Below are 17356 nucleotides of genomic sequence, written 5' to 3' on the forward strand. Positions count from 1 at the left end.
TCTGATGCTGCTTGGCCTGCTGTGTTCATCCAGCTCTACACCTTGCTATCTGTGATCTTTGTGTGTTAGGTACCCCAGTTCTTAAAAATTCCTGATGCTGTGCTATTAAATCAACTGATTCAGAGATAGTAGGAACTGCAGAATCTGAGATAACAAGGTGTAAAGCTGGACGAACACAGCAGGCCAAACAGCATCAGAGGAGCAGGAAAGCTGACGTTTCGGGCCTAGACCCTTCTTCAGAAATCAACGGTCTGTTTTCTTAGCTCCTGCTTTCAACTCCAACTTCTCTGCTAATATGCTGGTCTCGACAACGGTTAACTGTTACAAATCACTCATGGATAAATCCTCCCTTTTCAGAATAGTTGTAGCAACTGACAAAACCATTCTATTTTTCAATAAGTAAAATTCACTGTGATACCTTAGTCTAAACTCCATTAAGTGCCTGGAGATTTCTGTGGATGTGCAATCACACAAGATCCCCCCCAATTTATGGGTTACAATCCTAGACCTGTCCCTGAGAGACCCAAGTCTCACTTGAGCTTGCTCAGACCATGTCCAGCACAATATCACCGCGGGGGGGGGGGCATTTGGGCTGTGACGGACTTATCTAATGGTAAGCAATATGACAGTTCCGCCGAAAATCCCACCCGTGGCTCTGGTTGGGAGCTTATACAACTGTGACTTGCTCAGGGATGTCATCGACATCCATCATGCCCCTCGAAGCCTCGTACGGCCGAGCCAGATATTCCTCACAGCAGCTCTCTTCCAGATTAAACTCCTCTCTTCATCCCCCAAAACATCCAGCCAGTCCCCACGGCCCCGTGCTGCACTCCCTCAGTGGTCAGTCAGTCACTCACCCAGTCACTTTGCCTCCGTGCCCGATTTCGTATTTTCCGACTTCTTCCTTCAGAGAGAGTGTGTGTGAATCGTGAGCGTGGTTCGCTCGGCGACAGGAGACGGAGGCGGGCTCGCTGTCTCTCTCACCCACAGGCTGTCAGTCCGAACCTGCCGCCATGTTGCCCCAGGCGCGGTGACGTCAGCGGCACGGGCACGGTTTGTGACGTCACGGGGCCTCCGGCCGGCGGCGATGACGCGATCGCGCGACCGCACGGGCTGCTCTTACGTCACCGGGAGGCAGCGAACTGCGCATGTCGGCTTCGTTGGTGGTGGGTGCTCACCCTTCTTCACAACACGTGGGTCTATCCAGGACTGCAGCTCGACACTACCTTTTCGAGGCTGATTATGGATGGACAAAACTTTCCCCATTAACACCACCATCTTCAAAAGAAAAGGCTTGCAAATCATTCTTCTTTACTGTTATTTTATTTGGCATCACCTCTGTAGATTTCTGTAACATCCACTGATCAGAACTGAAGAATGCTTACCTTTGCAGTCAATGAAAATCGAAAGGGTCGGAGATAGTAAGGACTGCAGATGCCGCAGTCAGAGATAACACAGTGTGGAGCTGGAGGAACGCAACAGGCCAGGCAGCTTCAGAGGAGCGGGAAAGTCGATGTGGGAGAGTTTTTATTTTGGCCGAAGGCAATAGATGTTGAATCCTGTAAACTGGATATTTTGTTTTGGATGTGGTGTTTGTTAACTTTTCACATTCACAGTAAGATGAGGACCATTTGATAGCCATGAGAAGGATTGTAGGTTTAGCGGTGCTTTATCGATAGGAAAACTAAATAAGGTGAAGGTCACTTGGACAGTTCATGCTGCTCCAGGGACCTAACGGGCAACTTTTTCACACAGAGGGTGGTGCGCATATGAAATGAGCTGCCAGAGGAAGTGGCGGAGGCTGGTACGATTACAACATTTAAAAGACATCTGGATGGGTATATGAATAGGAAGGGTTTACAGGGATATGGGCCAGACGCTGGCAAATGGGGCTAGGTTTACATAGGATATCTGATCGGCACAGCCGAGTTGGACCGAAGGGTTTGTTTCCGCGCTGTACATCTCTATGACTCTGTGATTCTAACCCAATCTTTCCTCATATTTCAGACCTTCCCACCCCGGCAGCATCTCGTGAATCTTCTCTTTGCCCTCTTTAGTGCAATCACATCCTTCCTTTGATGTGGTACCTAGAACTGCACACAATACTCCAGTTAGGACCTAACTAGCATTTTATGCCGGTCCAGCATAACGTCCTTGCTGTTGTATTCTGGGCCTCTGCTAATAAAGGCAAGTATTCCATACACCTTCTTAACCAATTTATCTATGTGCTTTGCTACCTTCAGGGATCTGTGGATATGAAACCACTCGGATGAAAGGCAAAACTTTTGGCAGAGGAAGGTCCAAAAATGCCTGACCACAGCAATTATTTTCTTAAAGACTTCTGACACTGGACCTAGGCTTTAAGCAGTGGCTGGGCTTGCGACATAAATGAAGATTCAAGTTTGAAAAGGCTATCCTTTGGTACTCAGCATGTATTGTGATGACATTAAGCGTATAAGAGATGTGTTCTGTCCTGTTTCTGTTGCAGAGGGGTTTTGTCACAGTGCTGTTGAGGTGTTTCCTCTCAGTAGGCGGTTTATAAATAGCTTTGGGTTTCATCCTGGCTGTATTTTTTAAGAGTAGAACAAAATAATCATGAGTGCGTGGGATCAGGCTCATTCAGACCCTAAGGACTTTGGTTTTGCTTTCACTGAGTTTTTTTTAATTACTTAGTGGCTGGAACAGATGCCTAGAGTTCTCTCTGCTGCTAAACTGAAGACTTAGAAAGAGACTTTTCCTCTTAGAAATCAAAAGCAGCGGATTGTTTCTTTCAGTATTTCTACTGGACAGGAGAGTCAGCACTTGAGAATAATAACTGTTTTGCTGCATTGCATTTTGCTAAAGGTTCTGTTTATGGGATGTTGCCTATGTTGGAACAGTTGATGATTAGTGGTTCAATAATACATTGTCTTGTTAATTAGGTCAATAGCATAAAGTTGTAGCAATTCTTCAATTTGTTACATTTTAGTTGCTTGTGTACCGCACGTAAACAGAGCTTTTCACTGTATTTCGGTACACGTGACAACAAAATCAATCAATCAATCAATCAATCAAGAATAAAGTGTGTTTTGATTCAAGCTTAATGGTGGACCAATCCAATCATATCTGGAACACAGTGTCTTACACTTGCCTTTAAAACAAAAACAGTTGTGGTCTAGGCTATCTCTACAATATATTTCGGGAGAGGCCGGTCTGGTCCCTAACAGTATTATGTGAGCAGAGAGCCTGGTGAGAATCAAGGCAGCACAATAACCTTGTTGAGGAGGAAGGGGCAAATCCCAGGATTTTGGGCAGAGACCTACTACATATACAACTATGGCTGTGCATTGAGGGACTGGAATCCTCTACAATTGATAAATCTGTCAGATTGGTATGGAGTGCTATGTCTGGGTAATCTGGCTACAGTTTATATCACTTTGCACTCTGGGGAAACCTTTAACGTGTGGGAATGCTTCATTCTGTCACAGTGTCGGAGATGTAGGTGTTCTCTGCAGTGTAGAGAGCCTCAGAATCCTCCCTGAACCACCAGTGAACTGGGAACTGTGATATGTCACAGATGTCACCCACTACTGGACGACAGGCATCAATGGTGTAAAAGTGAAGAAGCAAGATGACCTTAGACAGCCCGAGGCAGTGACCTGGCTCACTGATAATCTTCTTAGGGAAACCTAAGAACCTCATGCACTGCTCCTCGGAGTGTTGAGGAATGCGATATGCCCCTTGAAGACTCACTGACTATCCTCTTGAACACTCCTCCTCTTCGTCCTCCCTCTTCCCCAGCTGTAGGCTGCCCTCTCCTGCCTTCCTTGTTCCTCCCAAATGCCTCAGCTTGGTGGCAGTGCTATCAGAGTGCCTTGTTGTGAAAACAGACCAAAACCCTGGAGAAATCTTCTCAGCTGTTGGAAATAAGTTTTTGAAGAGTTAGAAGATGGTTCGCAAAAGGACCAAAGCCAAGTCAACAGTCTCAAATATGAAAGCAGCAGCTAATTTGGATGGAATGAGTGAGCTACTCAGCACTGCCCAGTCCTTTCTTGACTGCTTGCTTTAGTTCCATAAGTTGCTGAGTGAGGTTATCAGTGAGTCATGCACCGTCTATCGACAAAGCGTCCTCCAGTATGCAGAGTAGCCCAAGCCAATATGGCAAGCAGCACACTTGTGGTGTGTGAAAGCTCTACACATCTACCCACCATGTTCAATGCTCAGGAACCCTTGTCGTTGCATTTGATATTCAAATTTTTTGAGTTGTGCTCTCTTAGTCTGGGTTGTTTGAGTCACACATTGACTTAGCACCCACCGCTCCGATCTGTTGAAGAATGGCTGCCTTGTGAAGCAGAACACATTTAATTTTTAACAACGTGGTCAGAACTGTTATGTTTTAGTTACAGCATAGCAACAGTGAATTCCTGTCATTTGACTGAATTCCCTCCCGGATTTCTCCCATTTGGAAAGGAGAAGTGTTTCAGGGTTCACCCTCGAGAACCATTCAAGCGAAGCAGGGTAGAGGTTGGTTCGCCTTGGTGTTTTATATTGTGATCATTCAATGGTGAAATATGTGGCTACATGTTATACTGTGTAAATCGTACTTTCATCTCAATACTCAGTTCTCAACAGGATCAACAATAAGGAGAGTCCCAAGTATCTACCGACTCCAATCACGAATAAACATGACCTGCCAAACACAGGAGGCAAGTATGAATTACTAAAATGGTCAAATGTTGAGCGAAATTACATTGCATTTTACGGCACAGAAAAGACCATCAGCTCATTTGTTCTGTGTCAGTGTTTATGTTCTATGCATGTTCCAGCCACCCTGTTTCATTTCAGAGACAGTGACTGATGCGTATAGTACATTGTAAATTGCAGCATATAAGTCAACCCTCTGTACAAGATATTTTTGTACTCAGCATGTGAGTTGATCATCCACCACACCCCCTCACTCCATTCAGCCATGTTTGGCTGTATAGACACACTATGTACACAGTCTCCGTTTTTCACTGGATGTGTTACTTCTGGGTATCTTACGACAGGGTGCAAAAGATCACTAGGAAATAGGGGCCGTGCTGCAAAGATGTTTGTAGGTTTAATACACCCCACCCCCTTTGCCAATGTCGTTTCAAAATGGCAAGCACCCACACTAGTGGTTCGCTTGTGTAACCAGAGTATAAGGTGGCCCATATTTTGGAAGGCCTTTTCGAAGCTTCAAAGTTCAGCTTCTGTGTCAGTGTCTGGGAACAGTGCTTTCATCGAATCCTCCATCAGAGAGAAAGAGAGAGAGGCCTTCTGGATCACTGCATTTGTGCTGGCTCCTTCAAAGAAGCATCCTCTTCATCCCATTGTCCTTGCTGTTCCCTCAGAGCCCTGTAAAATTGCCCTTAAGGAAGTTGTTCTTGAATCTGCTTCCAGGGAGTGTATTCCAGAATGTAAAAAAGAACAGCATAAACACACAGTTCTTTTGCGAATCCTCTTAAACCTGCTTGTGATTCCCCCACCCAGTGCTAACAGTGTCTGACTCAATCAACCAAAATCCTTCTTAAAGTGCAATATAATAAAATATCCTCTGTCTGCCCAAAGGGGATAAATTCCAGATTGCCTACTGTCTGTTGAACTGAAGTAAATCAATTCCGCAGTCTCACCACAATCTTCCTACTCATACAGCACCCGAATAGGTCCTTCGGCCCAACTTGTCCATCCCGACACAAAAACAGAAATTGTTGGGAAAATTCAGCAGGTCTGGCAGCATTTGTGGGGAGAAAGCAGAATTAACATTTCGAGTCCAGTGCCCCTTCTTCAGAAGAGAAGGCTCCTTCTGCTTTCTAACTTAACTTTCTCTGCACAGATGCCTGCCAGACCTGCTGAGATTTACCAGCAATTTCTGTCTTCGTTCCACACCATCCAGTCCTCTGGAGAACTCGTGTTTCATAAAGATCCTCCCTCGTTCTTCTAATGGGTGTGGGCCTAAACTGTGCAAACTTCATAAGTTAAAGTCCTTTATCCAAGGACACTGCAGAAACTCTGGCTCAGACATTAATCTGAGAACAGGGAGAATTCACCTACATTTTCAGGCATTCACTGTGGACCTCCTGACAGAGAAACAGTCTTTGGTTTAGATACAATTGTCATTTTTGCTGTCCGATCACAACAATTGAGAATCTCAGGACTTGGTATTGATTTCTAGATCTGATGCTCTTAGAAAAGTGTAACCAGCAATAGACGGCCATACAAAGCACATGACAAAGTAGGTACCCTGGAGGTTCAGCAGCATAATTTCAGGTCCCATTCCTCTGATCGGTCATTTGTGCCACATTCAGTTGGATAGTATGTAGCAATACAAACTTGAGATAAGCAAACAAACTCAATACTCCAGTCTCAGGTTATTCTTACAGCTTTTATTGCTGCTTCCTTTTGATACCGAGCAGGCCAGCAAAGTTAGCAGCAATACCGACAGCTGGGAGGGCACAGTAAATCTTCACCTACTTTACAAATTAGTGACAATGATATCCTTCCTAAAGTGCAGCGCCCAGAATTACAGTCCTCCAGCTAAGTTTCACCTGAGGTTGAGAGGTGACCTTAGAGAGGTTTATAAAATAATGAGGGGTATAGATAAGGTGAATGGTAGGTGTCTTTTCCCAGGCTGGGCATTTCAAATCCGGAGGCATATTTTTAAGGTGAGAGGAGAGAGATTTAAAAAAGATATCGAGGCATTTTGTTTTTACACAGAGAGTGGTTCACAGAGAAAGTAGTGGATGCAGGTACGGTTACAGCATTTAAAAGACATTTGGATAAGTGCATGATAAGAAATGTTTGAAGGGATATGGGCCAAATGCAGGCCGGTGGGACTAGTTTAGTTTGGGATTATGGTCAGCATGGATTGGTTGGACTGAAGGGTCTGTTTCCATGCTGTATTACTGTGTGACTCTATGATGATTCGTGAAGCTTTAGAATCACAGAATCCCTAAGTGCATAGAGTCCATTCAGCCCATCGAGTCTGCACAAACCCTCCAAAGAGCCTCCCAACCACCATCCACTCTCTGTACCCTCACCCCCTCTGCTTTGTTTAAATGCACCACACCTCAATATATGTAGCAAGGGATCCTCTATGCTTTTATGAAATCCTTTGTAACATGTTCTGCTGCTCGATCATCCACCCCAAGGTCTCTTTCAAATTTCACAGTTTACTTTTGTTTGCCTCTCCATGTTCTTTCCTCCAAAATACATCATTTCACACTTCTCTGCTGACGCTTTATTCTGGCAAACTGCTTATTTTATCAGAGGATGACTGCCTGAAATCGTCTCCTCACAAATTTCTACAATTTCCATTTCGGGGAGGGAGGCAGAGGGGTGGTGATTGGAAGGCGTTTGGGGAGCCTTTGGAAGGCAGATAGAGGCTGTGATTGGGAAGGGGAGTGACTGAGAGGGGGAGGAATAGTGACTGAGAGGAAGCTGGTTAAGTGATCGGCAGGGCCAGCGATCACGAACAGAATGGGCACCAACAGGAAATGGGAGTGAGGTAACCAAGGGTAGTGTGTCTTGAGTGGACACTGGGAGTGGGGACAGTGAGGAAGGAGTTGACTGGAACAGGTTGAAACATAGAAACAGGAGCAGGAGTAGGCCTTCGGCCCTTTGAGCCAGCTCCACCATTCAGTATGATCCCGGCTGATCTTCCAACTCAGTACTCTGCTCACCCTTTTGCCCCATGCTCTTCGATCCCCTTAGCCCAAAGAACTGTATCTAACTCTAGGTTGAAGACATTCAGTGTTTTGGCCTCAACCGCTCTCTGTGGCAGAGAATTCAACAGGTTCACCACTGTCTGGATGATCATATTTCTCCTCATCTTGGTCGTAAATGGCCTACTCTGTGTCTTTAGATGGTGACCTTTGGTTCTCAACTCTCTGGTCATCAGGAACATCCTTCCTGCATTTAGCCCATTTAATCCCATTAGAATTTTGTAGGTTTCTATGAGGATAAGGGTAATGTAGCAGAAGAGTGGTGATGGGGGCAGGGTAGAGAGGCGGAGGCGAAGTGTATGGGAGGCTGTGAGCAGGGCAGGGTATAGGACTGGGGCGTCACCCTCCTTCAGTCACTGATCTAATCCAGGACTTCCCAAAGTGAAGTTCAGGCCCCAAGTAAAGATTGGGGTCCAGAGCCCTGAGGCAGCTACGGCCATTATGGAAATCTGACCGAGTTGTAACCGCTATACCCCTGCTGTAACAGGCTCCCGCTCTAACAGGGCCCCTCGTCTGCTCTTCCAGTTCTCACTGAGGGGTCATGACAATTTGCAAGCCTTAATATGGGTCCACTGGAATAAAGTTTGGGAAGCAGTATTTTTGAATGTTGACGTTATTCAGTCACTAACCCACAGCTCACAGTCCACGTGATTGAGTGTTTCCACTGTTGCTTGTCCTCTATCCCTAGCATTTTGTCTCAGATCCAGATTCACCATACTCACTTCCCTTCAGCCTGCCATTCTGTTGGCATTCCCTAAAGCCTCGTTCACTGATGGTTGCACTTTCGATATGGCTGTAACAGGTACTACTGGCACCTTTTGTACTGTATGTTGTTACTGGAGTGGTTCTAATCTCTGATTCCTGAGTCAGGATGCAGTGATCAACCTTAAGTCTGTCCAGGAACTGGCCAAAGACCTGGGCTTTCAATGGACCATTGTAGCCTCTGAACTGGGCTTCAGCAGGACGGAGATCAGCCACTTCCATCGAGCCTCACTGGAGAAAAAGGTGCAAGCAAGGAAAATGCTAGAGAGCTGGTACGTCAAAAGTTTCATCACTACGTCAAGTCTGCTTTGAGGTTTTGTGTTTCTCGTGTTATATCCGAATGCTTCTGAGTTAGCAGAGTAGTGACCATCTCAACATTCTGTCATTGTCACCAGGTCCCCAGAGCTTTGGGCAACTGGCGCAGCCTGGTAACTAGATGCTGACTTATTGTAGTTATCATGAAGTCAAGACTTCACATCGCTTCAATGTAGTACTTCTGAAGTGTGATTATTGCTCTTTATTGTCTTGATTCGCACTCACTTGACTGCTGACCATTTGTGACGATACTATGGCTTTAAGAGGTATATTTGGTCCTTTTTTTAAATGAAGAAAGGTGGAGAAAGAGGGGTCCACAGCAGTCTGCTCCAAAGCCCATAAAGTAAAGAGCTTGTGAGGCCTTGGGTTTTTTTTTCTAAATTCGGAACAATGTGTTACTATATGGAACAGTTACTGCTTAGTAGTTAAATAATCTGTTATTCTGTTAAGTTTTCCAGTAAAATTATTCCAATTTCTTCTTTGAAAACAAGGTGTAGAGCTGGATGAACACAGCAGGCCAGGCAGCGTCAGAGGAGCAGGAAAGCTGACGTTTTGGGTATGGACCCTTCTTCAGAAATGGGAGAGGGGAAGGAGATTCTGAAATAAATAGAGGGGGAGGCGGTGATAGAAGGTGGATAGAGGAGCACATAGGTGGAGAGAAGACGGACAGGTCAAGGAGGCGGGGATGAGGCTGGTAGGTAGGAGGTGGAGGTGGGGGTGTTGGTCATTGAGGTGGGAAGGAGCAGATTGGTGGGAGAAAAGACGGACAGGTCAAGGAGGCGCGGACAAGCTGGGCTGGTCTTGGGATGAGGTCGGGGTTGGGGAGATTTTGAAGCTTATGAAGTCCACATTGAGACTATTGGCCTGCAGGATTCCCAAGCGAAATATGAGGTGCTGTTCCTCCAGCCTTCGGGTGGCATCGTTGTGGCACTGGAGGAGGCCTAGGATGGACATGTCATCCAAGGAATGGGAGGGGGAGTTGAAATGGTTTGCGACTGGGAGGTGTAGTCGTTTGTCACGAACCAAACGTAGGTGCTCCACAAAGCGGTCTCCGAGCCTTTGCTTGGTTTCCCCAATGTAGAGGAGGCCACATCAGGAAAAGCGGATACAATATACCACATTAGCAGATGTGCAGGTGAACATCTGTTTAATGTGGAAGGTTTTCTTGGGGCCTGGGATGGGGGTGACGGGGGAGGTATAGGGGCAGGTGTAGCACTTCCTGTAGTTGCAGGGAAAAGTGCCGGGGTGGTGGGGCTAGTGGGGAGTGTGGAGCAAACGAGGAAGTCACGGAGAGAGCGGTCCCTCCGGAAGGCAGATAAAGGTGGGGAGGGAAAAATGTCCCTGGTAGTCGGGTCAGATGGCAGGTGGCGGAAGTGGCGGAGGATGATGCGTTGAATCCAAAGGTTGGTGGGGTGGTACGTGAGGATGAGGGGAATTCTGTCTTTGTTGTTATTGCGGGGAGGGGGTGTGAGGGATGAGTTGCGGGAAACGTGAGAGATGCAGTCGAGGGCATTTTCGAACACTGCGGAGGGGAAATTGTGGTCCTTGAAAAACAAGGACATCTGGGATGTCCGGGAGTGGAATGCCTCATCTTGGGAGCAGATGCGGCAGAGGTGAAGGAATTGGGAATAGGGGATGGCATTCTTGCAGGAAGACGGGTGAGAGGAGGTGTATTCTAGGTAGCTGTGGGAGTCGGGAGGCTTGAAATGGACATCGGTTTCTAGGTGGTTGCCAGAGATGGAAACAGAAAGGACCAGGAAGGAGACAGAGGTATCAGAGATGGTCCAGGTGAATTTAACGTTGGGGTGGAAGGTGTTAGTAAAGTGGATGAACTGTTCAAGCTCCTTGTAGGAGCACGAGGCGGCGCCGAAACAGCCATCGATATAGCGGAGGAAGAGGTGGGGGATGGGCCAGTGTAGCTGCGGAAGAGGGATTGTTCCACGTAACCTACAAAGAGGCAGGCATAGCTTGGGCCCATGCAGGTACCCATGGCCACCCCCTTTGTCTACAGGTCACTTTTATATCTTTCCCATCTTACCTTAAGCCTATGCCTTCTAGTTTTGGACTCCTCCACCAGGGGAAAAGACCTTGTCTATTCACCCTATCCATGCCCCTCATAATTTTATGAACTTCTATAAGGTCACCCTTCAGCCTCCAATGCTCCAGGGAAAATAGCCCCAGCCTATTCAGCCTCTCCCTATAGCTCAAACACTCCAACGCTGGCAACACCCTTGTAAATCTTTTCTGAACCCTTTCAAGTTTCACAACATCCTTCCTATGGCTGGGAGACCAGAATTGCATGCAGTAGTCCAAAAATGGCCAAACCAATGTCCTGCACAGCCACAACATGATCTCCCCAACTCCTATACTCAATGCACAGACCAAAAAAGGCAAGCATACCAAACGCCTTCATCATTAACCTGTCTACCTGTGACTCCACTTTCAAGGAACTATGAACCTGCACTCCAAGGTCTCTTTGTTCAGCAACATTCCCAGGACCTTACTATTAAATGTATAAGTCCTGCCCTGATTTATGTTTCCAAAATGCAGCACCTCACATTTATCTAAATTAAACTCCATCCGCCACTCCTCAGCCCATTGGTCCATCTGATCAAGGATCCATTGTACTCTGAGTTAACCTTCTTCGCTGTTCACTACACCTCCAATCTTGGTGTCATCCGCAAACTTACTAACCATACCTATTATGTTCACATCCAAATCACTTATAGAAATGACAAAAAACAATGAACCCAGCACTGATACTTGTGGCTCACCGCTGGTCACAGGCCTCCAGTCTGAAAAGCAACCCTCCACCACCACCCTCTGTCTTTGAGCCGGTTCTGTATCCAAATGGCGAGAGTTCTCCCTGTATTCCGTGTGATCTAACCTTGCTAACCAGTCTGCCATAAGGAACCTTGTCAAATGCCTTACTGAGCTGCATATAGATCACATCCACTGTTCTGCCTTCATCAGTCCTCTTCATTACTTTTTCAAAAAATTCAATCAAGTTAGTGAGACACAATTTCCCACGCACAATGCCGTGTTGACTATCCCTAATCAGTCCTTGCCTTTTGAAACACATGTAACTCCTGTCCCTCTGGATTTCCTCCAGAAATACGCCCACCATGATGTCGGGCTCACTGGTCTATAGATCCCTGGCTTCTCCTTACCAACTTTCCTAAATAATGGCACAACATTAGCCAACCTCCAAACTTCCGGCACCTCACCTATGACTATCGATGATACAAATATCTCAGCAAGGAGCCCAGCAATCACTTCCCTCACTTCCCACAGAGTTCTAGGGTACACCTGATCAGGTTCCAGGGATTTATCTACCTTTATTCATTTTAAGACGTCCAGCACCTCCTCCTTTATAACATGGACATTTTTCAAGATGTTGCTATTTATTTCCCCACCTTCTCTATCCTCCATGTCCTTGTCACAGTAAACATTGATGCAAAATACTCATTTAGTGTCTCCCCATCTCCTGTGGTTCCACACATACGTGGCCTTGCTGATTTTTAAGGGGCCTTATTCTCTCCCTAGTTACTCTTTTGTCCTTAATGTATTTGTAGAATCGCTTTGGATTGTACTTAACCCTATTTGCCAAAGCTATCTCATGTCCCCTTTTTGCCCTCCTGATTTTCCTCTTAAGTATATTCTTACTGCCTTTATACTGTTCTAGGGATTCACTCGATCTCTGCTATCTATACTTGACCAAAACATGAATTTCTCTAGTCATCCAGCATTTCCTACACCTACCAGCTTTGCCCTTTATCCTAACAGGAACATACTGTCTCTGGACAGATATCCTAAACTAATCTAGTCCCTTTTGCAAGCATTTGGACCATATCCCTCTAAACCATTCATATTCATATACCCATTCAGATGCCTTTTAAATGTAATTGTACCAGCCTCCACCACTTCCTCTTCATCCATACACTCACCATCCTCTGCATGAAAATGTTGCTCATTAGGTCCCTTTTAAATCTTACCTCTCTCACCTTAAACCTATGCCGTCTCAGTTTTGGACTTCCCCTACCCAGGGGAAAAGATCTTGATTATTCACCCTATCCATGCCACTCATAATTTTGTAAACCTCTATAAGGTCACCCCTCAGCCTCCAACATTCCAGGGAAAATAATCCCAGCCTATGCAGCCCCTCCCTATAACTCAAACACTCCAACCTTGGCAACATCCTTGTAAATCTTTTCTGAACCCTTTCAAGTTTCACATTTTTCCTATAGCAGGGCGACCAGAATTGAAAGCAGTATTCCAAAAGTGGCCTAACCAATGTCCTGTACAGCCACAACATGACCTCCCAACTCTTCTGCCCAATGCACTGACCAACAAAGGAAAGCATACCAAATGCCTTCTTCAATACCCTGTATACCTGTAACTCTACTTTCAAGGAACTATGGACCTGCACTTGAAGGTCTCTTTGTTTGGTGGAATAGGCTGGAGAGAACAGAAGATGGTATTATCGCTAGAGTATTAATCCAGAAACTCAGTTAATGTTCTGGGAACCCGGGTTCAAATCCCGCCACGGCAGATGGTGGAATTTGAATTCAATAAAAAAAAACTGAAATTAAGAGTCTAATGATGGTCATAAATCCATTGTAAATTGTTGGAAAAACCCATCTGATTCACTAATGTCCTTTAGGGAAGGAAGCTACCATCCTTACCTGGTCTGGGCAACATGTGACTCCAGACCCACAGCAATGTGGTTGACTCTTAATTGCCCTCTGGCAGATGGGCAATAAATGCTAGCCTAGCCAGAGCCACTCACATTCCATGAATGAATTTTAAAAAAAATTCAAGACAGAGATTGATAGATTTCTAGATACTAATGACATCAATGATTAAGGGGATAGAATGGGAAAATGGCATTGAAGTAGATGATAAGCCATGATCTAGAACAGTGGTGAAGGCTTGAGTGGCTGAATGTCTTAATTTTGCTCCAATATTTCTCTGGTTCATCCAAGTTGTTCACTTAACTTCTGTGCCCAGTTCTCAGGACTGAAGATCACAATCTGCAGAGATCAGTGAGCTATGCACAGCCCTATTGGTCAAAGTGCAGAAGAAACAGGAATGTGAGACGCCAAATAGCAAAAATTAAATATAATTTCATAGTCACTCTTGTTGGTCTATGGCAGTTTAAAATAATGCAAAAATGCAACCTGTTCTTAAGAAACAGATTCTGGTTTGATTAAATTTTTTTCCTTTCGTTCAGGTATGAGAAATCCTGGAACAAGGTGAACAAAACAAAGATGCTGCAGGATGCTCTGGAGAGGGCTGGGAGGAAGGATTTGGCAGATAAGCTACAGTGTCTGCACTGGGGGCACCAGAAACTCAGTCGGCGTGTGGAGCTACCCTCAGCTTTTCCCTTTCTCATCACCATACACAAGACCATTAATAACCGGGAAGGATTGCAGAAAATCAATCAACTTGGCAATAAATAATAAGGAAAGCCATTGGCTGTTGTGTCTTTTAGAATGTGCACAGTGACATTAATTGACTTAAAATGCTGCACCTATTGCATAAATCTGTACTGGTGTGTGAGTTTTAGTAAAACCAGAAAACATTTATTTTGTTGCTGCCAATTTTTTTTTCGACTATTTCCTCATTCTGTCATGGGTTGTGGACAAGGCCAGCACTTGTTGTTCATGCTTGAACTGAGGAGTTTGCTAGGCCATTTCAGACGGCAATTAAGACCTACATTTCATGGTCATCATTAGACTCTTAATGCCATTTAGAGTCATAGAGATGGACAGCCCGGAAACAGACTCTTTGGTCCAACTCATCCATGCCGACCTGATATCCTATATGAATCTAGTTCCATTTGCCTGCATTTGGCCCATATCCCTCTAAACCCTTCCTATTCATATACCCATCCAGTTGCCTTTTCAATATTGTAATCATACCAGCCTCCATCACTTCCTCTGGCAGCTCATTCCAAACATGCACCACCCTTGAATGAAAACGTTCTCCCTTAAATCCCTTTTATATCTTCCCCCCTCACCTTAAACCTATGCCTCCTAGTTTAGGACTCCCCGGCCCTGGGCAAAAGACCTTGCCTACTTACCCTATCCGTGCCACTCATGATTTTATAAACCTATATAAGGTCACTCCTCAACCTCCGATGCTCCAGGGAAAATAGCCCCAGCCTATTCAACCTCTCCCTATAGCTCAAACCCTCCAAGCCTGGAACATCCTCATAAATCTTTTCTGAACTCTTCCTAGTTTCACAACATCCTATAGGAGGCAGACCAGAACTGCACACAATACTCCAAATGTGGCCAAACCAATGCCCTGTACAGCCACAACATGACCTCCCAACTCCTATACTCAATGCACTGACCAATAAAGGCAAGCATACCAGACGCCTTTTGCACTATCCTATATACCTGCGACTCCACTTTCAACGAACTATGAACCCATAGTCCAAGGTCTCTCTGTCCAACAAGACTCCCCAGGACCTCACCATTTAGTGTTTTAAGTCCTGCCCTGATTTGCCTTTTGAAAATGCAGCACCTCGCATTTATCTAAATTAAAGTCCATCTGCCACTCCTTGGCCCGTTGCCCTCTCTTATCAAGATCACGTTGTACTCTTGAGTTAACCTTCTTCACTGTCCACTACACCTCCAATTTTAGTATCATCTGCAAACTTACTAACTGTACCTCCTATATTCACATCCAAATCATTTATATGAGTGACAAAAAGCAGTGGATCCAGCACCAATACTTATGGCCTTCAGTCTTAAAAGCAACCCTCCACCACCATCCTCTATCTTCTATCTTTGAGTTAGTTCTGGATCCAAATAGTTAGTTCTCCCAGTATTCCATGTGATCTAACCTTGCTAACTAGTCTACCATGAGGAACCTTATCAAACACCCTTACTGAAGTCCACATAGATCACATCCACTGCTCTTCCCTCACCAATCCTCTTCGTTATGTCTTCAAAAAACTCAATCAAGTTAGTGAGACATGATTTCCCACACACAAAGCCATGTTGACTATCCCGACGGCTGATCGAGTGTGGGCCGGTTCGCTAGCGAGACCCAGCCTTTTGCATGGTGGTGGTGACAGCGGTGTAGTGATTGGTGCAGTGCCTGTACCATTATGGAGATGGGGTTTGTGACTCTGAGCTCTGGACTTTTTTTCACTTGCTTATCTTTTGACTCTGTTAAGTCGTTTAATTCTGGTTTTTGTAACCAAGTGGGTGCCAGTGAATGGCGACTTTGTGCACTTTTCGCTGTACTTATGTATTCCTACACTTAGTACATGTGACAAGTAAATAAATAAAATCTAGTGACAGTAATGGTTACCATGACAACTCAGTCAGGAACTCGGTTCAAGGGGCAATCAGTGATGGGCATTAAATGCTTCCCTTGCAAGTCTCGCCCGTATGACAGAATAAAGCATGAAGAAGGGACAAATTCAAAATGTCATTCTCAGGACAGCAATGGACAGACATTAACTGCAGCCTTGTCTGCCTTCCAGGGACAAAGATCAAACACTTAAATATGCTATTTAAACAATTTAATCTTGCGGATGGGCAGAACATCTAAGTTCCTAACCATGCAAGAAACAAGTTTAAGTTCGAAATACATCAGCCAAGCAGCTAGCACTAACCCTGGAGAGGGAAGGGAGCATCCAGGAAGTGGATTGGTGGGGAGTTGGACAGCAGTGATGACACATATTCTTTGAAATGGAGATTGCCATTACTGGGTGAATAGATCTGATGTATCTGCTCCTGGAGGCCACACAAAAGTCTCTCAGCCATGAACTTGATCAGATTGGTTGGAAGTGAAAAATATTCTCCTGAAGTGAACACTTCTCCATCTTCCAATGATGAACTGACAGGAATCTTCACATTCTCCTTGATAACTGATAGATAGAAAGAACTCAACGCCAATTACAAACAGTGTCAATTTATTGGCCTTTCTCTTTACATAAAAGATGACTACGTAATAACAACTATTTCAAAAGCTTCAAAAATAGATCTTTCTAAAACAAAACTGTTGACTTAAGTGATGCCAGAAGCATTTGTTTTATGAACATGAGATGTTCAGCAGGCTGACGGGACACAAGAATCTGCTCACCAATTCTGAGCTCGATCATTATTTACAGATTCTGTTAGTGCACATCTCGTTCAGCGCCAGGAAACATTAACAGCATTTAACAGAAAAAAAAAGTAATGACCAAGCAATGCAGAGAGTTTCCAACCCTAGGGCTTCGGGTTGACTGGATGAATCCATTTCTTTTTTTCAGCTCAGTTGGTTTGTGTACAGATATTTTGCATAGTAAACCGAGTATTCCCACATTTCCATTTCAACACAGCTCAGTTCAACAGTGCACAATGTAAATTTTGTAGGACACATTTACAGAGAAAGCCTGTTCACCCTGACCATAGTGGGCAAAGGAAAAGAGGCTGTTCATTAATATGAGATAGTAGGAACTGCAGATGCTGGAGAATCCGAGACAACAAGGTGCAGGGCTGGATGAACACAGCAGGCCAAGCAGCATCATAGGAGCAGAGAGGCTGACGTTT

At 45.1% G+C, this 17356-nt stretch overlaps 2 protein-coding genes across 18 annotated transcripts in view; one reads left to right on the top strand and one right to left on the bottom strand.

The window, feature by feature from the left end:
* tmco3 (transmembrane and coiled-coil domains 3) overlaps window positions 1-1040 on the bottom strand; it is a 63078-nt gene extending 62038 nt beyond the window's left edge. For all 11 annotated transcript variants that reach the window (XR_007263170.1, XR_007263169.1, XR_007263171.1 and 8 more), the window contains exon 1: window positions 858-1040. The gene's annotated coding sequence lies outside the window, so the exon portion shown is untranslated. The remainder of the gene's footprint in view (window positions 1-857) is intronic.
* Window positions 1041-1128: 88 nt separating this feature from the next.
* Window positions 1129-14390, top strand: wu:fc50b12 (uncharacterized protein LOC103911624 homolog). 7 transcript variants are annotated; one of them, XM_048602626.1, is made up of 6 exons: window positions 1129-1292; window positions 2008-2187; window positions 4380-4503; window positions 4602-4685; window positions 8595-8758; window positions 14035-14390. In XM_048602626.1, the coding sequence occupies exons 4-6, from the start codon at window positions 4665-4667 to the stop codon at window positions 14261-14263; spliced, it is 414 nt and encodes a 137-aa protein (XP_048458583.1). In that variant the 5' UTR covers window positions 1129-1292; window positions 2008-2187; window positions 4380-4503; window positions 4602-4664; the 3' UTR covers window positions 14264-14390. The 7 variants fall into 7 exon arrangements, with proteins under 7 accessions (XP_048458583.1, XP_048458579.1, XP_048458580.1 ...); XM_048602622.1 differs by lacking the exon at window positions 4380-4503 and having other exon boundaries at window positions 1141-1292; window positions 14035-14387; XM_048602623.1 differs by lacking the exon at window positions 4380-4503 and having other exon boundaries at window positions 1141-1515; window positions 14035-14379.
* The last annotated feature ends 2966 nt before the right edge of the window (window positions 14391-17356 follow it).

The sequence above is a fragment of the Rhincodon typus genome, chromosome 11 (assembly GCF_021869965.1).
Source record: "Rhincodon typus isolate 14 chromosome 11, sRhiTyp1.1, whole genome shotgun sequence".
Taxonomy (NCBI): Eukaryota; Metazoa; Chordata; class Chondrichthyes; order Orectolobiformes; family Rhincodontidae; genus Rhincodon; species Rhincodon typus.

Coding starts and splice junctions, on each gene's coding strand:
- wu:fc50b12 (XM_048602626.1), top strand. CDS start 4,665: ATGACCTGCCAAACACAGGAG. Junction 4,686..8,594: donor TGACCTGCCAAACACAGGAG/GCAAGTATGAAT, acceptor TTCCTGAGTCAG/GATGCAGTGATCAACCTTAA. Junction 8,759..14,034: donor AGGAAAATGCTAGAGAGCTG/GTACGTCAAAAG, acceptor CCTTTCGTTCAG/GTATGAGAAATCCTGGAACA.